The sequence below is a fragment of the Hippocampus zosterae genome, chromosome 8 (assembly GCF_025434085.1).
Source record: "Hippocampus zosterae strain Florida chromosome 8, ASM2543408v3, whole genome shotgun sequence".
NCBI lineage: Eukaryota > Metazoa > Chordata > Actinopteri > Syngnathiformes > Syngnathidae > Hippocampus > Hippocampus zosterae.
Window position 1 is genome coordinate 8,334,765 of NC_067458.1, and position 23,785 is coordinate 8,358,549.

The following is a 23,785-nucleotide window of genomic DNA, read 5'->3' on the forward strand; positions in this document are numbered from 1 at the left end:
GTCAAAGAGTCAGCAAGTGTTTTTTGTGCCTCTGCAGGAACGCCCAGGAAAGACGTCTGCTGTGGAAGCTCGCCAACCTCTCGCCCACCAACCACAGCAAAGGTGAGAGCTGCTTTTCTCCTCTGCCGTTCAACCAGGACGGGAACTAAGCGGGAGGAAATTAAACAGCTTGACATTTCCCCCATATCCAATCTGGATGTTGTTTTATAATATATAATTAGCTTTTCTCACATTTCCCTTGATTGCCTCTTCCGCGCGTCATTGTGGTGTGCGGACAGCTTTGCGCAGACGCCCACGTTGTGCGCAGCAGATGTTGAACCGCTCCTAAAAAGCAATCATCATGAATCCTTTTCGAAACTGCTTTTATTAATGGGGGTGGGGGGCAGAGACCTGTTTATGTAAGGGTTTTCTAATTGGAAACATGGTAGACAACAGTTTAACAGCAGAGTCTGTTCAAATGGCGTTGGAGGTATTTGTTTATTTGCTGCTGCATTGTTTATGGAACAAAACTACAATTGAAGCTACTCAGCCTTTAAATACATACACCGAGAGTGAACAGGAAGGTGTTTCCAGAGCAATGTAATCCTACATAGTAGCCACAGTATTAGGTGTTGCATATCTATACAGTATATAAAGTTAATTGGTTGCATGACCACATTTGAGTACCTCGAAACATTCGTAAATTGAAGTACATTTTCTGATTGAAATGAAAAAAAAAATCCGTTACAGTCCCTAGATTTAAATTTCATCATATTGGTTGCTGACCCCTGGTTGGGCGTATCCCACATCTTACTCAACTAGTCAACTGGGATAGACTCAAGCTCACCCAATTGCTCCAGGGCATGGATGGATGGAAGCTGCAGTCAGTCCACTCATATCCATGTGACTGACCATCTACTTCGCACCCCACCTCTCTTTTTCTATTCTGCCACCTCTACAAGCCCCCCCATCCACTGGCTCCATATGTCACTACAACCCTCAGCTACGACTCTCCCCATTCACACTATCACAAACACCTCCAAACGCAATCACATCTACATCGCGCCCAGTTGTCCACATAACAGCTTTGAGCACAAATTCATTTACCACTACCACTCACTTATTTCCATCCTGTCATTTTAGTATTGTATACATATTAATCAGTGTCTGCCTGAAAATAAATGCAGTAAGACGGTGTTTTTTGCATTGAAATAAGACTGAAAAAGTGGGGGTCGTCTTATATTCGGGGTCTAGACGTTATACCCATTCACGGCGCCAGATGCTGAACTTGACTCCCCAGGCCAAAGTGAACCCCTGCCACGAAGAATAAAAATAGCAGTAGCACAAAGAAGAAAAATAAAAACTAGCGGTAAGAAGAAAAAGAGAAGAAAATAATATAAGAGATAACAGAAAATGGAGAAATGTAGTGACAATCTGGAGAAAGTGGGTCGAAGATCAGCCAGGTTAACCGGCAGCTGAGAAGTTACCGGTATGTAATTTACATTTCAAAAACCAGAGGCCACTTGCACTTTACATTTGAATGAGGCAAAATAACATGTTTTTTCCTCTCAAATATATTGTTATAATCATTAATTTATTTGTTATAAATTAATTTGGTGTTCAAAAAGTATTTTTTCAAACTAGAGTCTTGAAAACTAGCGGGTCGTCTTATAATCAGGGTCGTCTTATATTCCTGCCAATACGGTAAAAATAAATGGAGATGTACTGCAATTGGCTGGCAACCAGTTCAGGGTGTACCCCGCCTGCTGCTCTAATAATAATAATACATTTAATTTATAAGCACCTTTCAAGACACCCAAGGACACTTTACAATAACAAAAAACACAAAACATTACGGGTTGAGCAGCGGCAGCCAAAACGCGCTAGCGTTCACTCAACCCGGTCAGAAAGAAACCACAAGGGAGGGAGAGGGGGAGAAAAAAAAACGCTCAAACTACCCTCATTTTGAAGATAATTTGAGTTAGGCAAAAAACTCCTGCACATGCACATGACATACACAATGAAGACGGTGAAACAAGGGAATGTATGAAGGATGGGGTGATGGTGGGGGACTAGCTTCCGTGCACCCGTATTTTCACGACTATTCGACGCATCGTACTAATGGCCGCAGTCTCATTAATGGGTGACATTTCTGTATTTTACACATACACAGGACGCACCGTACGAATGGCCGCAGTTTTACAGTGGTAAAACATACGCCAGCTTAAGCATACGGCATGCATGCGCGCACTCTAACACGTTAGCTTGAAGCATACGGTAGCATGCCAAGACATACAGATAAGATAAAAATACGTTTTTAAAAAGGCAACGAAAGCAGAACTGAGTTCGGGTGTATTTTATTTAGCCATCGTACAATGTTCTCACGTTTTTCGATCAATCATCACCCAGAAATCCATCAAAGTCCTCATCCTCTGTATCAGAAGCAGAGGACTGCACATCTCAGTTGTCATTGAATGCATCACATGCTAGTGTGAGTTGCTACGCATTGCCGAGCGGAAAGAAGGAGTAGCAACAGCAAAGTCAACATTTCTCTCGTGTGAAGCTTTCCCACATTTGAAAGTAAAGAACAGAGCGAAACATGGTGGCAGCGCGTGTGTGTGTAGAAAGAATTGAACAATTGTGCAAGTACCGTAATCCATCAAAAACGCCGCGTTCCCTCTCGTTGTTGCGTATTGTGGCGTAACTCGCCAAGCGCTGCCTCTCACTCTTTATAAAGTTGTGTTTGCCACCGATCATCCATTGTTCCCATGCCGTTTGCAACTTTACTTTGAATGCCCGGTTGATGCCAATGTCCAGCGGTTGGAGTTCTTTAGTCAAGCCTCCGGGAATAACGGCAAGCTCAGAGTTCATTTGCTTGACTTGTTTTTTTCACCGCTGCTGTGAGATGGGCACGCATGCTAAAAGCATAACCGTTGGCTTTAAGTTTGAACTGAGCTTCGCAGGCGTGTCTCTTTGTAGAATTTATTTTCGGGGTTTCTTAGAAACCAAAACCGGAGTTGTTTTGCAACAATGCACATTGCCACACTCTATGCAAGTGTTGGTACTGGCTTGAGGCGTCCACTTACACGCCCACCCTTCACCAATTGGCGGACTAGCTTGCCTGTCTTCTCTCTCCCTCTCTCTCTCTCCCTCTCCCTCTCCATATAAGTATATATACACGCCCACCCTTCCCTGATTGGCCGACTTCTTTCCCGCATGCCTGGCCACAGTCACTTCCGCCTTTTCTCTATATAAACAGCGTGTCGGCTGTCAGTCAGATTTTGGAACTCAGCGCATATAAAGGACGCTCCGCACGATAAGGCGTCCTGTCCATTTTGGAGAAAATTTAAGACTTTTAATGCCGCCTTATAGTCGTGAAAATACGGTACTTTCATCAGGGGAAGGTCGAGATCGCAGATGTTGTTTTGGTAGCAGGCTGCCTAGGAATTTAAGACAACCTTGAGTCCGTGGCTTATGTCTCTTTCGTGGCGTTGATCAGCCAAATCTGTGATTTTTGTCAATATTTGAGCACGGATTCCAGTTTCTCCAAGTTCTTGACCATGTTGCAGACACGCTCCAAAACCGCAACAGTTTGTGGTTGAGCACAGTCTGAGTCTGAGTGGCAGGAGCAGAAAGCAAAAGAGTCCGCCTTTGTCGAGAGCCAAGCAAGAATGAAACGCCTTCCTATACATAGTCATTTTTTTTGGGCTAAAAACGTCTTACTATACATGGTCGGTTTTTGGGGGGATAAAAACGCCTTACTATACTATGTCGTTTTTTTGGGGGGCGGGGGGTTAAAACGCCTTACTATACATGGTCATTTTTTGGGGGGTTAAAACGCCTTACTATACATGGTCATTTTTTGGGGGGCTAAAAACGCCTTACTATATATACATGGTCTTTTTTTTCCGGCTATATCCCTAACCCTCCTTAACCCTAATCCTTAACCTTTACCCTCGCCCCTAACCCCTTAATCCCGACCCTAACCTTAGCCCAAACCCTGACCTAAACCCTAACCCCTAACTCTGAATCCCTTACACTTACCTTGAAATAGCAACTGTTGGGTTAGGGTTTAGAGATGGAGTGTAAGAAGGTTAGATGTTTAGAATCGGAAGGTTTGGGGTTAGGAGTCATGTAAGAGCTAAAAGGTTGAGGGTTTTCGGGGTAGAGGGGCATTAGCGGTTGAGAGTTCCGGAAGATCAGGATTAAAGTTTAGGGATAGTGGTAAACTTGCGTTTGGGTTTTAAGGTTAGAAGTTTGGGAATTATGGTTTTCATTCTGGATTAGGTGGTGAGGGGGTTCACAGTCGGGCAGCGGTCTCCAAAAAGTCCTCAAGGATAGCTGGCCTTCCTGTTTACGTGAATCAGGTGGCCGAACTGTTTATTCGGGATCATATGAATGCTGATTCAGAGCTACTGTATTTGATGACCTGATAATCTGAATTAACTGTGTTGCAACCAAAGACAGCTGGGATCGGCTCCAGCATGCCCATGACCCTCGTGAGGATGAGCAGCTTGGATAGTAGATGGAAGAGGTTACTATGAAGAAATAATAGACTAAAACAAACAAGTGCTTATGATGCTTTGACCCTTTCAGGGACAGCAGTTATTGCAGTGGACAGCTTATCATGTTGTCAAGTTACAAGGTGCATGAAAGGGCTAATTAGCAACCTTTTTGGGGTCTTTGACTTTACTCGTTCAGCTGTGTGTTTTGTAGTGTTGTTTTAGTTTGCAATGGTATCACACAACTTACTTAGAGTGTCATTGAGAAGAAATGATTTCAAAACCTGTCTTTATCAGCTCTGACGAGATTGTGCGCCGTGTCTCCCTGACTCTCAGGCTCGGGGACCCTGTGTGCCAGCTGGCAGTGTTCTGAGGTCCCCCGAGGCCCTCCGCCCGGTCTGGCCGTTCAGTTCATGGGCTCGGGGGCCTCTCTGTCGGGCATGGACGTGGCGCTGGTCGGCAGCCACTACCGCATGTCGCTTGTCAAGAAGAGATTTGCAACAGGTGATGCATGACATTTGTCGCCACGTTTCGACAAAGGGTGGATCAATTGCCTTCTAAGCCATTCATGCAAAGTTGAAACCACCACTGAAGTGTTAAACTGCATCATTTTGTCAACTGCTCATAACTCATCACCCGCTTTGACAACCGCAGGCTGAATTCATGTGACTTGCCATCACTATAACTTGTCGTGGATGGTAGATAATGAATGATAACCAATTTTGACACTTTTCCTCTCTGCTGTGTGCCTGACAGGAAAGTATATGGCAGGCTGCACCTTGTGAACACAAGGTGGACCATCGTTGGGAGGTTCGGAGAAGTTTGCGGCTTGGATGTAACAGTTTGCCAAGGACCACAAGCACTTAAGTTGTGACAAGTCTATATGCTGCTATGGTTAGGACCAAGTCTTTCACTTGTGTGTTGTGTCCTCTTTTCCTGGAACAAAGTTACTTGTTTTCTCCCGTTGTACTACTGGACTATCAACTAAACTAAATGTTACAGCTGACTCTTTGTGTACAGGGAAGCTTGTATCGAGTAGGAAGTTAAGAATATTCTGAGCCGCAATTAAACTTTGAAGTGATGTTGAGTTACTGGTATGTCCGAAATGGTTCACCAGGGTCATTGATAAATCTTCTCTACCTTAAAAAAAATAAAAAAATAAAAAACATGCAATGTTTGTAAGAGGATTTGAGGATTTGTGATATTTGATAAAGAAAAAAAACCAACAACAAAATGCATGTGCAAGTCTTTGGTTTATGCCAATTTATTATTATTACACATTATGACCAAGTACAAAATACAACTGAATTTAGCAAGTTTGCCAACCACCGTGTATCCTTGGGCGAGATCAGGTAGCGGTTGGAAAAGACACAACATAAGGGTTCAGTATACTTGTAAGAGGACCAAAATCTAGTTCAATAAAAAAAGAATCATCCAAAGAGCTAAAACAGTCTGACAAAACATTAAAAAGAACACCAGAAATGAGCTTTTTTAAACGCACTTTGAAGGCAAAGACGGGAACACATCTCAAAAAGCCTTAAATAAGTCTGAACAAGAATGGAGGGGGAGAATATTGAGTCGAGTAAGCGCAAAGAATAGTTTCATCTAACTAGGAACTACTCTTCATACTTTGAACAAATTAATCACACGGAAAGTCTAATAGGTTACAAAATACTTGAGAAAAAAAGAGGCCACAGAATATACTTTCCACATCATATAAAGATATACTTGATATCTGATTTAGTAAAATGGTAATCCTCTGCTAAGGCTCTCAGTAGCTATAATATAATCCCAAATGGGTTTCCTAGGCGCGGGCCGCTGAAGATGCAATCTTGCTACTGTGCCCACTGGAGCATGCCCGAGAAATCTTGTGAGGTAAAACCACAGTAACTCAACCTTTTGGTTACCAAAATGCAACTACATCTGCTGCAACTGTTATGTACGGCAACTGTGGAAAGCCGTTTGAGCGTTTATTCGCTCTCCAGCTTAAGGTCCATGTACTAGTGTGCTCTTGTCCTCATTTCGAAGACGATTCAGTGCTCTGTTTTACTAGTATTTTTATTTATTTTTTCCCCACGTGCAGTATTGCTTGTTGGCAGATCTCGTTTCTTGTTGGCAGTTTGGATAACCACGCACATACACACAATTACAATGGCCAAGTTGCTGAGGGTAAGGTCCTTTGGGTCCATCGGTTGCATGTTTGTCTTTTTTTCTTTTTTTAAGCTGCGAGGTTGCAGCAGAGGCCGCAAGGAGTACACACACACGCACACACCTCCACTTGAGCTGAGGGAAAGGTGCTCTGAATGAGGTTTGCAGACGATACATTCGTAGTGTGGTCGAGGCACAGCTGAGGGACAGCCTGACATCTGGAGTGATGGGTTCCGAGTTGGCAATCTAAGGCACTCAAATGACACCATGGCACGACTAATCGAAGTAAAACAGAATAGAATTTTAAAAAACAACACATCAGCACTGCACACACCAAGTTACACCCCCCCAAAAAATAGACTGCACAAGCTCATTCACAGTTGCACAAAACAAAAAGAATTATCAGTTGTGAGTTGAGAACCACCCCCCCGCCCCCCAAAACGCAACGGTGTTACCATTGCTAGGGCTGACAACAGAGCCGCTGGATCTAGCTAGACAAATGTACACGGGTGGGGGAAGCGACGTGGGCCGAGCGCACCGGCCTCACATCTCCTGCAGAGGGTGGCTCATTTCGATGCGCTCCCGCTTGACGGCCGGCTCGCTTCGAGACACGTCTGCGTCGCTGCCCAGGTCGCTCAGCTCATCCGAGAAAGACACGTCTGACGGAGAGGAAAGACTTAATTAAGTTTTATAGTCTTTTGCTCGTCGTTACGTATTGATTTATTTATTCATTGAACCTTTTTCCATGAGTGATGGCATCATGGAGTTCAGGTCACTGAACTGAAATTCAAGAGAAAAGAGTTTGACGGTGAGTGTGACGGCGAGGTCGATGACAGTGAGAGCGGAGCCGAGTTTGCTTCACCTCTCCCATCACGGCGATGGGCGTCTCTCCGGTGGCCTGAGCTACCCGGTGCTCCACCAGGTAGAACATGTACTCGTCGTACAGCAGGCGGATCAGGTGGAAGGAACCGAAACTGGCAGCGCTGCGCAGAGTCAGGTCTCGAATCACCATGGAGCTGTGCGGGTGAGGCGGCGGGAGGTGAAAGGTTAGTAATAGGGGTGTGCATTCTCCCGATGCAAGACAATCCAACAGGTAACAATATGTGTAGGTGACAAATGATCAAGTTGAGGCTGTTGTCAACTTAATAAGAATGACAAACAATTGTTTACAGACAGGGTAGCTGCTTCAAAAGTGTAAAAATATCTTCAACAATTTGAATTTAAGGCCTTAAAATGTGTAAAATTCTCCTAAAACCCCATGTTGGGTCTTAAATGCGATGTTGAAAGGTCTTAATCTATTGACGTTACTCTTACTTGGATCACGCATAAACTTAAGTCTCGCTTTGAAACCGAGCCGACTGCTCTCGGACTGCAAGGGAAGCTCAGTTTCCCCTAAAAACATAATTTTTGTCCCGCCCACCGGACGCTCAGCGTCTCTGCATGATGATTGGATGATATGTCTGAGGCGGAATCTATTTTTGATTGACAGCGAAATGAACCAATCACTGATCTTTTGGTGGAGGCATCCACGGGAGCATTTTTCAATTCTCATTCTGTTCTGAGTTGAACTGGAGACTTCTTCTAATAATCTTAGCGACACTCTCTTTGTTGAAAACGACAAGCGACACATTAATCTTTTATTTCTGGTGGGTTTTATTGTAGTTGTAGGACACGAGTTAATTCCCCGGAAATTACGCCTTGTCGGTATGACAGGGTCACAGATTTTCTTGAAAAGGACCGGAGAGCAGAATTCACATATAAATAAACGGACACATTTTATGATGTCGGCCAAAATTGACCTTCCCCTCCTTGACAGACCAGCATCCGCCACTGCTTTGAAATGTTTCAAATTTTTGAGGACGCTAAGAACGTACTGTTCAAGCAGAAATAAATGTCGGCTACCTGCGCTGCCAGGTCAGAATTTATCAAACATCATCAGCCCTTGCGAAGAGTCGACGAGTGTACAGTAGTTTGTTTAGAACTTAGTTAGCATAGCAGCAGAGAAATCTTACAACTTCATTTATAAATATGTGTGTGTGTGTTTCTCTCTCGCTCTACACACACACACACGCGCACACACACGCACACACACACACACACACGCACACACACACACACAGGTGTAAATCCCCAGAAAAAGATACATTATCTGCTCTGTCAATTTGAAATACTGTCAGGTTTTTAACTGAATATAAAACCCCTTTTGCAATCAGATTTATAGATTAACAGATAAACCGATTCTCAAAATAACAGTTGGTTCGAGTCCGACCTGGAACTGGAATAGTTATATTATTCATTCATTCATTCATCTTCCGAGCCGCTTGATCCTCACGAGGGTCGCGGGGGGTGCTGGAGCCTATCCCAGCTGTCTGCGGGCAGTAGGCGGGGGACACCCTGAATCGGTTGCCAGCCAATCACAGGGCACACAGAAACAAACAACCATTCGTACTCACACTCACACCTAGGGACAATATAGAGTGTTCAATCAGCCTGCCACACATGTTTTTGGAATGTGGGAGGAAACCGGAGCACCCGGAGAAAACCCACGCAAACCCGGGGAGAACATGCAAACTCCACACAGGGAGGCCGGAGCTGGAATCGAACCCGGTACCTCTGCACTGTGAAGCCGACGTGCTAACCACTGGACTACCGGGCCGCCCATATTATATTATTATATATTATATATAGTATAATATATATATTATAATAGTTATATATATTATATATAGAATAATAAATGGAATAGTTTCATTTAATATGACTGTTGCTTGAATGTAGTTTACCTGTAGAAGGACCATTTGAGCAGAAACTGCCGTGCCGCCTTTGGGAAGCTGGGGCTGCCCTGGTGAGGCTTGAGCACCTGAGAGACCACATTGTCCAACCAAGTGGCCCACTGGTCCAGAGAACTCTGCTGCTGCAGGGTGACTTTGAAGTCCTGCTCCAGACGCTGCACCACGCTCTCGTCGCACTGGCACACCCACGACGCCTGCTCCTGTTACATCAGACGCATGCGGTCAACGGGAGCGCACCGCATGTCACTGAGCGTTTGGGCTCTGTCGACAACCTGGACGTTAGCGAAGTCGACCCGGTTGAGGTCCGAGAGCATCTGGTTGATCTGTGAGGTGTTCTGGAGGACGGCGCGTGCCGCCTGGGCGAGGTGGTTCAGGCTGGTGTAACGTCTCAGCGTCTGTGCGAAGGCACTGACCACCGCCACCTGCACACGCACACAATCAAAACAAGTTACGACTACGCATGCACTGATTATTGGATTCTGACGGTATGATAACCGTGAGCAAAAAATAAATAAAAATAATCACGTGAACATGGCATTAAAATGACAGCTGTAAAAATAGAGGATCTGGTCAATGGTTGCCCATATTTTTTTTACCTTTATGTACTCTAACCATTTAGAGCAGTGGTTCCCAACCATTGTTCTGTAGAACAGTGCAGGCCCATGGCACATTTGGTACCGGGCCGCACAGAGACAGACATAAATAAATAACCCCCCCACTCCCACCGATTATCATCTGCAGTGTAATATAATAAAGCTGGGAGATTATATGATTGAGAATCATGATGTGATGTGAAAGACAGAGTTGAGCCGCTGCTCCTCCACATCGAAAGGAGCCAGATGAAGTGAAGTCGGCATCTTAATATTTTTACCACATCCTATGGCCCATTTGTTTTAAATTAAGTTAGTCAATTTGTATATATTGCTAAACAATTATTAAATGATTATTTGTGTTTTTATTGTTGTGTAAATTAAAATTGATTACCACAAACAACAGAACCAAAGTACCAAAAATTGGGTACTGGGATTGATTCTTAGGTACCGAAAATCTGGACCAAATGTGAAAGGCAAGACTACAACTCCTACAACACAACAGTACCACAACAACAACATTTCTTCTTCTACTTTCTTTTGGTGGTTGGCCATTACGGCCACCTTCTGGCCACTAGTGGTAATGCACCTAAAGTATTCACCAACCACTACAAGTCCTCGATGAGCGAACAGGAATTTGGGGTGCCTGTATGAGCTCTGATTTAAATATATCCAGGTTACAACTGAGAATAAGTCACAGGAGCAGCAAAGTGAAGAATTGTAATTGTTTTAAATGTACTTTTGTCCTTTGTAAACTGTTTTCCCATTTTCATTTTGTCAATGACATAACCATATGCCCTAAGTGTCACCCCATTTGTGGTATCACTCAACATGTATACTGTTGGCTTTCCTTGTTTCATCTGCAGCCTATGAGGGCCTCTTGACTCGGGATTAGAACGGCACCAGTTTCCCCGTAGGCCTGTAAAGTGAACGTGAAGAAAAGCGCTTTTCCTGTCACCTTCGTGCGGATGATTTCTTGAGGGAAGCTGGTCATGGCATTAGTCAGCCATCCCTCCAGACTCTTGGCAAAGTTCCTGATGGCCTGAGTGAGAGTGCCTGCAGGATAAAACACAAACTGGGTTACAAATCTCTTTCGTTTCATTCCCGGTAAGAGCTACAAGAAACACGTTTCTCATGGCGCTAGAACACGGAAGGAGAATAGACTGACTAGGAACAGGGCGCAGCACATCCGGGATGAGGATCTCCACCAAGGCCTGGTAGAGGATGTGATCACAGCTTCTCATCCATAATCGCACTGGTTCATATTTGCAAAGATTTACCAGCTTCTCTCTGGGCAGCACGCCTTCCAGTTCATCATCACTGCACACGAATGAGACCAACCACGCCGGATTAACTATGAGCAGATGTTCATGTCATTGCCATAACTTGGAGCGCTGCCAAGACCTTTCAAATACAGAGCTTGAAAATGCGTCATGCTTTCACGTCGCCTGTTTTGCAGAAAGGGTACTAACAAGAAATAGGAATCAAATCTGGGTGAGTTTTATTTCATTCATTCATTCATTTTCCGACCCGCTTTATCCTTACAAGGGTCGCGGGGGGGGGGGGGGGGGGGGATTGCTGGAGCCTATCCCAGACGTCTTTGGGCAGTAGGCGGGGGACACCCTGAATGGGTTACAAGCCAATCGCAGGGCACACAGAGACCAACAACCATCAATTCTCACAATCACACCTAGGGACAATTCAGAGTGTTCAATCAGCCTGCCATGCATGTTTTTGGAATGTGGGAGGAAACCGGAGTACCCGGAGAAAACCCACGCAGGACCGGGGGGAACATGCAAACTCCACACAGGGAGGCCGGAGCTGGAATTAACCACTGGCCATGAGTTTTATTTTTTAATGGAATGTTGCCCCAAAAGCTCAGAGAACCTCCTGCTTTATCAAAATGTTTTAGAGGATCAATTCAAGCCTTCTTCCTGCGTGTGCTCTGACCTGTTGGGAATGGCGGTGCTCGAGTCACTAGATGGTGCTGTTGAGTACCAAAAGGTCTGCCAGAGCTTTTCGATGTAGTGGAACTGGAGGTTCATCACCACGTCTAGTGTGGCCTACAGGGAGGGGAGGAGGAAGAGGGAAGGCGGGGAAACTTTGAGAGGTGAACCATGGCAACCAGACACACAACACAGATCCTGCAGGCAGCTCCCGCTCACTGTGGGCTCCGGCTGGTTTCGTTGCAAGCCAGCGGGAACGTAGCAGCACATCAATCATGGGCACAATCCCCAAAGGTCACGCTTAGGTTTCATCACTCAAATTTAAGCTGGATTTCCACACTTTCCCGTGCCACTGGCACAGGCGGACGTTAGCTCACCGGTGTCACTTTTCCTACACGTGCACATCTTGAATGGGCACACAGAATGTAATCTCGAGCGGAATGTGGTTACTTTAACTCAGATGAGGAAGTTAGTACAAGTGGACCACCACAATTATACTGTCCCGTCCAAAATGACAACACGGGGATAATGTCATCTTTTCGCGGCGTTGCATATCTTGTGTTCAGACATTGGCAGCAGTGCAATGACTGTGAGAGTGTGTGTGTGTGCGCGCGCTTGCCGCTGGATCTTTTTACACAGCAGTGTAGGCTTCGATCACAAGCTATGTTTTCGAGTCTACTTAGCTGTCACCATGGCAACCTTGTTTATGGTTGCCCCCAGCAACAGGTCAAACACAGAACTCCAAAACAAAAAGGAGAATTTCCCATCCCCCTTTTGAACAAGCACACAGTTTTTGGCCGCACAAGAAAAACAGCATGCCTTAAAAAACAAAAAGTCATACTGAGTAGAAAGCGCACATGATCACATTCCTGGCCATGCGCTGAAAATGTACAGCGTCAAATAATATTGTAACTCAAACTGTACACGCTTCAATACAGTTGACTGACCAGCTGCGGTCAATCTGTCTGTCCCATGAGCGAGGAGAAAACCCCCAGAATATGATTTCAAATGAGCATTTATAGCACAAGGAACTGAAAAGACAGATATGGAGAAGTCTCTGCTAATGAGATAACAGGTCATGGTTTGGCTCCGAATGAAGGCAACCTAGTAAGCAGCACGAACGGTAACACACGGAGCGCTGAGAGAGTGGCAGACAAAGGCGGAAGGCCACGAGCCCGTCCGCAGACAAGGCGACACAAAGGCCCGTGGGGACGCCACCACAAAGACACCAAGATGTCCAGCCAGCGCACAGAAAGGTTAATTGGCATGTCTTGAAAGCCGCTCGTGGATGAAAAGAAGGCTGGAACAAAGGAAGCACAGGGAGGATGGACATGGGAGGCCGGCGATAATGCGATAAAGCACTTGGCTGCTTTAATCACACAAGCGCCCGTCTGTTAAGCCCCCTCATTGTAATGTTTCTTATTATTTCCCTGTTCATTTGATGGTGGAAGCTAATTCACGATTTAAGCCCTCGGGCGAATTATGCAATCGTATCATATTTTACTAAACTAACAGAACAGGCTCCTGCTACGTCATTTAAGAAGTCAAAGTCATTGCCGACAATACAGGCTTTTACTCAGCTACTTTAAGCTGTTTACAGGGACAGCGGTTACTACAATGGACAGCTTATCATGCTACAGGTGATCATTATTGGTGCGTGAAAGGGTTGCGATCAAATAATCCATTTGGAAATGACTGTATGTATATTAGTCAGGATTACGCAGCATGACGGCGATGCAGTGATGACGCCATCGGCCTGAACTATTGTACACGCTCAGCGTCATTTTAATTTGACATTACACTGGATTGAAATCTGACAATATTTTGCATTTATGCAAGAGCATTTTTTTTCTTCAGAAAAGCAGATCTTGTAAACATATTGAATAATTTGGGGGGGTTTCAATGATTAATTTTTTTCCAATGCATTTTCGCTGTGGCAGGGGTGGACTGTAGAATAAATGCAAGTTGTTTGATATATTGTTCCATCTTCTCATCAAATCTGTGATGGAGAAGCGTTTTTTTTCCAAACCTGATTGCTGATTTGACTCCAAATCATGGTGTCATTTACATTTTACACAACGTCCCAACTTGATTGGAATTGAGTTCGTATCTTGTCCCACATGCCCCACTGCTGCTGAGGCATTTTTCACTGTGCATGCATTGTGCCAAATATCCGACTACCTTTAACTTCTAGTCAGGGCTCTAGCTCCATTTGGTATTTTAAACGTTCAACTGACGGGGGCGTAGACATAACAACACCTTTATGCTATGCTTAGCCACCCTCAGCCATCACAAATGGCAATGGGACCTCATTATCACCTGAAAACGCCTGGCGGTGGCCATTAATTTATGATTTTATGAGCAGCATATATCATGTGCAATTACAACCCACACAAGGTCCAAGTTGGGTGGGAGCCCAAGCGCACCTGAACATGACAGTAAACACATCCGTCAGTTGGGGCCTATTCTATTCTTTTTCTTCCCAACAACCGTTTGCATATTTCCTAAATGCATGAATGACTACAATATATTAGAAACAGTACAACTGTCAGTGTTGCTTGTTTGAAAAATTTCCTGTGCTTGAAACATACAAACAAACAAACAAATTTCGGAGAGATTGGTACGTAAAAGGGGTGGGATGTCGCAAAGGACTGCAGATTGCGTATGAGGCCATCACCTACCTCGCAGTGGTCTCTGTAAAGGGTCTGCAGCTTCTTGATGTCGTTCATACTGATGCGCTCTGGCAGAGGCTGAGCGCCCACCTCGGGAGCGGGAAACTCGGGCAAGCTGTGGGCTGTGTCTGCATGATGAAGCACGTATGTTTACAGGTCGTCACTCTTTCTCTCACACACGCAGGTTAAAGACTGGATATAAGAAAGATATTGAATGGAAATGTACGTGCGTCTGCAAATGCCAAATAAAACGAGGATCACGTCTCCTCGTGCACTGACCGATGTACTGCTGATGGTGTTGGCTCTGAGCTGCAACAGACTGTTCTGGAGTGTTGTTGCAGTGCGAGTTGACGCACAGGTTGTCAGGCATTCCGTCAACCTTCTGCAGAGGTTTGAACCTACACAAGCAGGATAGCGGTAGAATGTGAAATAAATCAGCAAATATAAAACGGACATCACAATCGATGGTGTCCGCATTACATTCCACCACGGGCAGGAGAGAAAAAGATGTGTCAACAAAAAGAGATCTATAAAGCTTCAGATGACAGAGATGACGGAAACACTGGACGAAAAGGAGATATATTCACAGGAAAAAAATGAACCGGACATTGTTGCATGAGGAGCTTTTGGAAACAGAGAAGGATGGAATAGAGGAGAGCTAAGAATGGCGACCTTTGTTTCTGGTGGACAGGCTGCTGCCTCATGGCCATGTACTGGGTGTCCTCCTGCAGCCGGTTTAGGGGAGAGTCTGGCTTCACCCGGATGCCATAGTAATGATACTTTGAGTTGCCTCTGGAAGATTCAAAAGCCCGAAAGCATGTCATCAGAGTAATCATGGTTATTAGCATGTCGCTAATGCCCACAAGCATCGTCATACTTGTTAAATCGCTTAATAATTTATATATATAAATAAGTAATAGCTACTTGATTACTGTAATCTGGACCTCCGGCGTCACAGGGGGGCGGGACAAACTGAAAATTAGCCGTACCTGGTTCCGAGGCGCCGGGTCCTGAGGCCCATGAAGACGGAGCGAATGAGCTTGCCAAAAGAGGCGGCGTTGACTGGATCCAGTTTCTGCTCCTGGCAATGCCGCAAGTAATGGTTATAGAGGGAGCACCGGGGCAGGCTCACACCCTCCGCCGTCTCGTAGTTGTCCAGCAGCCACTGGAGCTAAATAGACAACAGAAAGACCCGAATCAGCCGAAGTACCGAGTATGCAACGTAGAGAAGTGGTGGATCCTCTTATCTCACAACATAGGCAGCAAACACGCACACGAGTTAAAGGAAACATTTATTTGACAAGAGGTAAACCACCAAGACCTGCCCTGTGCAGCGCCATCTCCACCCATCATCTCACTGAGGGTGACTTGCACGTGTGACTACGCAGCAGTACCTACTCCTAATAACATACCTAAACCACGGCAGTGGAAGTTGTCTGAGAACGATCCTCTATATTTGATATATCGACAGACATCCTTGATTAGATCATCGGTGACGTGAGAGATCGATCACTCAGGAGCTGTCTTCACTTTAAAAACGCCAACTGAAGTTGTTCTCTGGCAACTGTATTTTGGTGCCCAGTGCATCCTAACGTGCACTACTACAGTCAAACCTCGGTTTTCGTCCATAATCCGTTGCAGAAGACTGTTTGAAAACCGAAACCATGTTTCCCATTGGAATCAAAGTAAAAAATTTTAATCCGTTCCAAGTCAAGAAAAGAACTTTTTTTTTACCACTTTTCTTTTTACAATTTTACACCATAAACTGTACACATGTAATAAGAGAGCAGGTAATATGTAAAGTACTGTACAAACAAACTGTAATGTTTTATTTTCACCAATTTTAACAGTTTTTAAAAAAAATAAATGTTACCATTTCTTCTTGCAGAGTGGTCCAGAAGCACATTTCGTATCATAACAATATATATTGAATGTGAAAACTATCATAGGCAGTGTCTGCCATCATAAGGCACACTCACAACCCACGCGCACTATTTAAAACGATAGATTCTGTACTCAAACCCCCTATTGTAACCTCTTGGTTTTGCTTTCTACCGCCTTTATTACCGATTTGTCTTACTGTTTATTGTGCATGTTAAATTGCTCCATGTACAGCACTTTGTATGCAGCGATGGCTCTTTGAAAGTGCTCTATAAATACTGTTGACTTGACTTGACTTAACTCAGCCTCCTGACACATATTGTAGATGAGCTTAGAATTTTGACACGTCACACAACATTTTTGCCGTTGTGATTCGTCACTGTGAAAGCACAAATTCTCTGGCGGAATGGAACACGCAAGCCCATTTCAAGATCGGCTAAATTTGTCCAAATTGTCTAAGGCCGCTTCATTAAAAAGGGCACGGACAGGCTGTTTGTTCTGAGCCCGAGTACCGGTAAATTGTTCTTTCATTTAAAACACAAATACTTAGGGGATAGGTACATACATAAAATCTATGCAGAGTCAAAAGGATTTTTGATCGTGCCGGCAAATGAGAGGAGGTTAGGGATGAATCATGTTGAAACAATGCTTGCTGTCACTCAAGCTATTGCAGGAGGTGCTATGTTCAACTTTGCCAAAACAAGTAAAACACAAAGCCTCCAGGATCGGCCACAGATTTCACCCCCCGCCCCCTCACAAAGTCTCATGTCCTTTTCAAAGACACTTCCAGATGGACTTACATGGCTGTTGAGCAGGCTGCTTTTGTGACTTGCAATTCCTTCAGACTTTTGGAGGTTTTCAATCGCCATTTCAAGCTAAAGGAAGGAGGAGGAGCATGCAAAAACATGTTGGGCACAGAAGGGGGAGGAGGCAAAAGAGGGGAAAAAAAATCAGAAATAAGCAGAAGTACATTGAAACATAAAAAAAAAAAGATGCAGGAAAAAGACCGTTAGCAAGCAGGCAAATCTCTGCATTTCCATTCAAATGAATCAGTGTTGCCGCCAAACATTATTGCCACACAAAAAAGCATGCGAATCAAGGGACATAAGAGTTTGGTTAGGTCTCGCTGGCAGTCAGAAACTCTAATGTATGCTAATAGGACCCACAAATAGGGGCACAGGTCGCATCGAGCTCAGAGACAATAGGTCAGCAGTGCCACCCCCCCAAGTACCACAACTTCCCAAAACAATGGCTTTGGAATACAAAAACGCTGGCAAAGCAAGACCCCGAATACACTGACATATGCCATGGAACCATTTGCGGAGTGCAATAAGTGATTTTATCTTTGATCGATAAGGTGATTGGGACTTTCCCATTAGAGCTGGAGGAAGAAATCAAGTCCCAAAGAAAAGACATGCTACTGCGGCCAAAAGGAGATGTAGAAGCAAAAGAAGAAAAAAAAAAGAGGAGGCATCGTTCCAAGGCCTAAGAATGCTCCCGAGGGCTCCTGGCCAAATGGTAATGAGCCCCAGGGGTTGCTTTGTTTCGCAGGGCGCTCAAGTGCCTGTGAAAACCTCTGAATTATTCAAGCCAGTGTCCCGATTTTGCAGGCTGCTTTGCTCCTGCTTCACTGCTAGCCCGACTGGCCCAACTACAGTATATAGTTGCTGTGACTTTTGCCACCTTTTCACCTCCATAGTATTCTTCGGAACAGAATATGCATGCTATTCTGCCACTATCTGTGTGGCATTGTGGTCATAGGGATGCTGCAGCAGTTTCAGGACTTTTTGGGGAGCCTCCTCAATCTTCCTCCCCCACCAAAATGAGGTGTTTAGGCACACCCTCAATGTGGTTTCACGGCTTGCCATTTAGTCAATGGGTCAAGATTGTGACCGAAATGCATCAGATGATAATTATATGTTCACGCAACGGCCATTCCAGATCCGTTTCCCCCATACCACCCTGCTTACATTATAATGTGCTTGAATACCAGTAAACCCCCCTCAGGGTTTTAATGTTATTATTACCGGACTGGTATGGAAAGAAAAAAAGCTGCTAAAGGAAGGTAGATACGTGTTGCTCACCATAGCTGAAGAAGAGCGAGAGGAGTGCGATATATGGTTGCGGCTTCCTTCCATGTTTCCTCCATGGATCAAATAGGTGCTGCCGCTGGAGATGATATGGCTGCTGCTTACGTCCATGGCAATGCCCACCATGCTATGAGGTGGCACCCCGCCACTTGCGGAGGAGACCACGGTGGCGACGTGCGCTCCGCCGGCCTGCGAGTCAAAGTATGATCCCCCGCTGCTCTGACCGTACAACTGAGCCTCTGGGTTGTAGTAGGCCGTGCGACTAGTGAGGAATCACGGTGGTTAGCATTCAGGACACCCAGCAACGAGAAAAACTGCACACCCCAGAACCGTTCTCATTAGAATTGCAGGTTAACATATGGATGAACATTTTGGGTTGTGTACTCAAGGCTAAGAAGTAACTGAGATTGGTTGGTTCAGAGCTGAGAGGGGCATGACGATACTGTATTATCATAAATGGCTTGCTGGGATTTAGTTACCGTAGATGTGTAACAGTGTTGCTGTAAATGGGAGGTGATGTAACAATGCTTACATTGTCCCATTAGTGTAAACAGCCTCTCCACCTTCCCCTACATAGTGCACCTGGGATGGATAGACATGTTGTGACTGCTGCACCTACAAAGAATAAACAAAAATTCAAAGTAGGGCAATTTTAAACCCTCATATAGTTTTGAAAAAAATACAGAAACCAAACACTGTGCAAAGTGTCAAGTACCCACTGTGTGCTTTTATCCAGTTATATTATTCAGTGGAAAAAGGGTGGCAACCAAGGAATCGTGTTTGTATTTTTATATAAAGGTATCAATTTAAAAAAAACTTGAGATGGAAAAAATAGAGTGGCTTATATTCAAACTTGAAAAAAAAAACAAAGTGTTGCAAGTTGCCCCTTCCCAAACCCTCAAGCGCAAAACCAAAGCAACTGCAACAATGAATGTCCAAACATAACAGTGATACCCAAACGAAAAAGAAGGCTGTGTATCTCCTCATTGAGAGAGGAAGCGAGAGTGAAGCTTGGACAAACCCAATTCCAATGAAGTTGGGACGTGATGTAAAATATAAATAAAAGCACAACACGATGATTTGCAAACAATGTCCGGCCTATATTGGTTTGAATACATAACAAAGGCAAGATATTTAATGATCAAACTGAGAAATGTGATTGTTTTTAGCAAATGATCATTCACAAAGGATTTTATGGCTACAATATGTTCTAATAAAGTTAGGGCAGGTGGCAAAAAAGACTGCAAAAGTTGAGGAATGCTTATCAAACACCTATTTGTAACATCCCACAGGTGAACAGGCTAACTGAGAAAAGGTGGGTGCCGTGATTGAGTGTAGGTATAGGAGCTTCGATGATTTGCATTCACAAGCAAAGATGGGGTGAGGTTCACATCTTTGTGAATAACTGCATGAGAAAACAGTTGATTTTGATGACAAAGGTCCTCAGCGTACAATTGCAAGGAATGACAAGTCCACACTTCAATTTTTTTTGTTTGTTTTTTTTTTTTTTGGTGGAAATTGTGGATATCGTCTCCAAAGAGGAAATTAACCATCTCTGCCGGGCTGTTATGGACGCTAAGTTCAAAATCCAACAACTGTGATGGTATGGGGCTGTGTTAGTGCCAATGGCAAGGGTAACTTACACATGTGTGAGGGTGCCCGGAATGCTGAAAGGTGCATACAGGTTTTGGAGAAACATATGCTGTCATCCAAAGCGACATCTTTTTCATGGATGCTCCTGCTAATTTCAGCACGAAAATGACAAACCACTTTCTGCACGTGTTACAACTGCGTGGCTTTGTAGAAAAAGAGAGCAGCTACAAGACTGGCTTGCCTGCAGTCCAGGCCTGTCTCCCAGTAAAAATGTGTGGCGCATCATGCAACTGCAGAGACCCCAGACTATTGAAAGGCTAAAGCTGTACGTCAAACAAAAATTGGAACTAATTCCTCCTACAGTAAGTACAGTAAATAGTACTGCGATTTATCCATTTGTGTTCATATTGTATTTAATTGAAAGATGTTTGTTGTTGTTTTTTTTCTCTTCTTCTTTCTACATACATTCTTGCTGCTGGAGGCTGTAAATTTCCCCATTGTGGGACAAATAAAGGATATCTTATCTTATCTTATCTTATCTTATCTTATGTTATCTTACAGAGCTTCAACAATTGGTGTCCTCAATTCCCAAATGTTGATTGAATTAAAAGGAAAGGAGATGGAACACAGTTGTTGCGGCCATAAAATTCTACGTTAATGATCATTTGCTAAAGATTGATCAGTTTGAACCTTAAATATCTTGTAATATCTTTGTAGTTTTTTGTAGATCTTGTTCTATTAAATATAAGGAAATCTCGATCTGCAAATCATTGTGCTCCGTTTTTGTTTGTTGAACACGACATACCAACTTCATTGGAATTCGTTTGCACAACAACATTCATGCAAGTAGCTTTGCTGGAAAATATTTAGTCACTCGTGTAAAAAGCTAATGACAAAAGTGAGACAACTCAGTTACAGCACTCATTCACACAAGCGTGCAAAAATGTGGGGCTAAGCCTGATGCGATTTTTCTTAGTGTCATGTGGGAAGAACAAACCAAGAAAAAAAAAACTGTGTCACCTCTACAACTGTGCAGCCTACATGCCAAGATTCTTTTACGAACACAAATATCCCAAGTGATTCCCCAGAACCAGTGAGAGTACAGTATTTCATAAGAGGAGAGTGGTGCAAAGACACAGGCAGTGGGCCAGGCTCAGCCAGAGAAAGACACTTGAGAGCAGAGAAAGTTTCAAGTATGCATTCAGCTTTCCATCAGCAGCTTTCAGTGAATGATTAAGTGCTAGGCCATTATTAGAACAATATGTATTCCTCACAGTCTGTGATGATTAACTCAAATGTAAATTTTGACCCTCATTTGACACAAATAATACTACTACTTCGTCAACATGCTGTGCGTATATATTTACGGCTAATATTTGTAATTATCTTGTGGTTCAAGGGGTATATGACTACGCTCACAGCACTGTATATGACTTTACAGTACTGTGTACCTGTGCAGGCACCTGTTGAGCCCTGGATACTGAAAGCTGCTGTACTTGTCCTCCCTTCTGAACTGAGCCTGTGGCTTGTACCAGCGCTCTCTGTGTAGAATACAAGACATGGCTCCATTACAAACGTATGCAGGTATCATGACACGCACGGCCACATTGCCATCAACATATTCCATTCCTTAAAAAATAGATGTTGACAGAAATCCCTTCTGCAAACAGCCGAGATGGGGACGAGAGTGACATTTAATGGACAGCGCATAAACATGCTTCGCTCGTTGGTATCGTGTTTGATTTAGTTTGTGAGGTCACATTATAGGAAGATTAAAAAAGCATTCACAGTTATCGACGGAGTGATTTTAGATGATTAAAAAAAAACAACAATAACAAAAAAGACTAGTCTGACTTTCACGGTTATCTGCAACAGTAGAGTTGCAGCCAGCCCTCGTGTTAGCATCCTACCTGTTGGGAGGCTGGGACAGGCTGTACCACAGGGGCCTGGGCTGATGATGACGTCCGCAGCGCCGCCACGCTGGGCGAAGAGTCGGAGCCGCCCTCGGAGCTCTGCATGATGCTTTGTAGGAAGACCAGGAGCAAGTGAGAGAAGAGAAAAGGGAGTTGGAGGGAAAGTGAAAGGAATTCAGAAGAGATTCACTTTTCAAATGTAAACCAATGAGCAGTCACTGGCTGTATACACTAATAGTGTACAGTAACAAGTAGAGCAGGAGTGGGAAACTCAAATGACGGGGGGTGGGGGGGTCAATTTTTCATCAGAGCAACTCAGGGGCCACTAAGACTACGCACTCCCCAACCAGATGTATGGCAAAAATGCCATTTTAATCATGAGAAAAAAATATGTGCACAAGAATATATAAAATATTTTTTATTTACGTTACATTATTGTACTTTTCAATATGCAACCCATGTAGAAATTGGGCCTTAACAAAAACGTCCTGAGGGGAGTTTGCGGTTTACCGCTTTCATCTGATTAGGAGGCCATAACATTTTAGCCTTCATCACTTGCAAAGGAAGCAACGCGACTCCACTGTAGACTTTTTTTTAAAATCTGCAGACGGTACATACGCAGGCAGGTGGTTTACAGTCAAGCTACTTTCAGGCAGGAAAAAAGACTCGGCTACTTCCGAGTGACTAAACCAAGAGGAGCCTCTCAACTTCCTTTTGGCTAATCATGTGCTCTGCATAGAAAAAAAAAGGAGAGAGAGGAAACACAGTGACACAAAGGATCACCCCTCCCTAAAAAAAAGTGTGAGCAATGGGGGTGATGAGATGATCCAAATTACAAAGGGGAGTAGGAAATACAAAAACTTCCCCTCGGAGCAAGTCTAATGAGAGGGATGAAAATGACAACGGGTCTGCAGGCCTGAGCAGGGTCCTGACGATATCCAGTTAGAACCAGAGGCACTCCCCCCAGGGCCCAAATAATCCATCTGATGTGAGGAAATTCCTAAATGCTTTGCAAACTTATTTTGGTTGCCATGGCGAAGAATCCATGGCAACCACCCCCAACTCAAACCTCTCCTCCCTCCTCGTTCACCCTTACCCCCACCGCCCAACCTCCGCCTTTCTTGCATAAGAACTTCGGAGTGTGACCGCAAGGACCTGAGTGAGGGAGGAAAGCAATGAAGATGCTCTTGGGCGGGATGGGATGCTTTCATTTAATGAGCAGCATTAAAGACAAAAAGACTGGCTGGGAAGATGTGTGGTCTGTGTAGGTAGATGGAAGAACAGCAATAACTCAAGCCAAACTGTGCTAAATCATAACACAAGATAAACAATATTGAGGCTTTTGTAATAAAGCACAAAAGCAACAGGTGCAGCAACTTGCGTTCCTCGGCTTTATCCGCACAAAACGTTCTTGCTGCGGCTTCAGAATTCGAACTACGCAAGTATCCAATCGACACAATCTTGTTGCAACAACAGCGTCAAATAAAATTGGCTAACAAAGAGTCAACATCAATGCAATTTGCGATTGGGACACATCGCCATTTCACCCGGAAAAGTTGAGATTTGCCATTCAACCTCATATTCATTCAATTGGGTCGATCTTGACATCTTAGATGTTAGTAATGCATTTTGGTCAAGTTGCCATGCTTCATTTAAAAAAAAAATAACTGTCTAGAGAC

The 23,785-nt window shown here is 44.2% G+C and overlaps 2 protein-coding genes and 1 long non-coding RNA gene across 10 annotated transcripts in view; 1 reads left to right on the forward strand and 2 right to left on the reverse strand.

The window, feature by feature from the left end:
- fcho1 (FCH and mu domain containing endocytic adaptor 1) overlaps positions 1-5,487 on the forward strand; it is a 43,738-nt gene extending 38,251 nt beyond the window's left edge. Inside the window, exons 25-27 of the mRNA XM_052074153.1 lie at positions 38-102; positions 4,818-4,985; positions 5,238-5,487. Coding sequence (XP_051930113.1) covers positions 38-102; positions 4,818-4,985; positions 5,238-5,266 — 262 coding nt within the window. The 3' untranslated portion in view covers positions 5,267-5,487. The remainder of the gene's footprint in view (positions 1-37; positions 103-4,817; positions 4,986-5,237) is intronic.
- LOC127606110 (uncharacterized) lies at positions 1,551-4,720 on the reverse strand. Its single transcript, XR_007963739.1, has 3 exons — positions 4,599-4,720; positions 4,438-4,560; positions 1,551-1,750 (listed from the first exon to the last, which is right to left on the reverse strand). It is a non-coding gene; the product is annotated as an uncharacterized LOC127606110 (long non-coding RNA).
- Positions 5,488-5,721: 234 nt separating the features above from the next.
- Positions 5,722-23,785, reverse strand: part of rfx2 (regulatory factor X, 2 (influences HLA class II expression)) — a 28,992-nt gene continuing 10,928 nt past the window's right edge. For 3 of the 8 annotated variants that reach the window (XM_052074143.1, XM_052074142.1, XM_052074144.1), the window contains 17 exons: positions 22,104-22,215; positions 21,645-21,734; positions 19,133-19,215; positions 18,595-18,862; positions 17,311-17,385; positions 15,619-15,800; positions 15,302-15,421; positions 14,909-15,027; positions 14,639-14,757; positions 11,962-12,074; positions 11,180-11,331; positions 10,970-11,067; positions 9,694-9,843; positions 9,413-9,621; positions 7,492-7,645; positions 7,367-7,409; positions 5,722-7,288 (listed from right to left, as the gene is read on the reverse strand). In XM_052074143.1, the coding sequence (XP_051930103.1) occupies positions 7,173-7,288; positions 7,367-7,409; positions 7,492-7,645; positions 9,413-9,621; positions 9,694-9,843; positions 10,970-11,067; positions 11,180-11,331; positions 11,962-12,074; positions 14,639-14,757; positions 14,909-15,027; positions 15,302-15,421; positions 15,619-15,800; positions 17,311-17,385; positions 18,595-18,862; positions 19,133-19,215; positions 21,645-21,734; positions 22,104-22,211 (2,199 nt within the window). In that variant the 5' untranslated portion in view covers positions 22,212-22,215 and the 3' untranslated portion in view covers positions 5,722-7,172. The remainder of the gene's footprint in view (positions 7,289-7,366; positions 7,410-7,491; positions 7,646-9,412; positions 9,622-9,693; positions 9,844-10,969; positions 11,068-11,179; positions 11,332-11,961; positions 12,075-14,638; positions 14,758-14,908; positions 15,028-15,301; positions 15,422-15,618; positions 15,801-17,310; positions 17,386-18,594; positions 18,863-19,132; positions 19,216-21,644; positions 21,735-22,103; positions 22,216-23,785) is intronic. The other 5 variants (XM_052074148.1, XM_052074150.1, XM_052074149.1 and 2 more) reach the window with 3 other exon arrangements.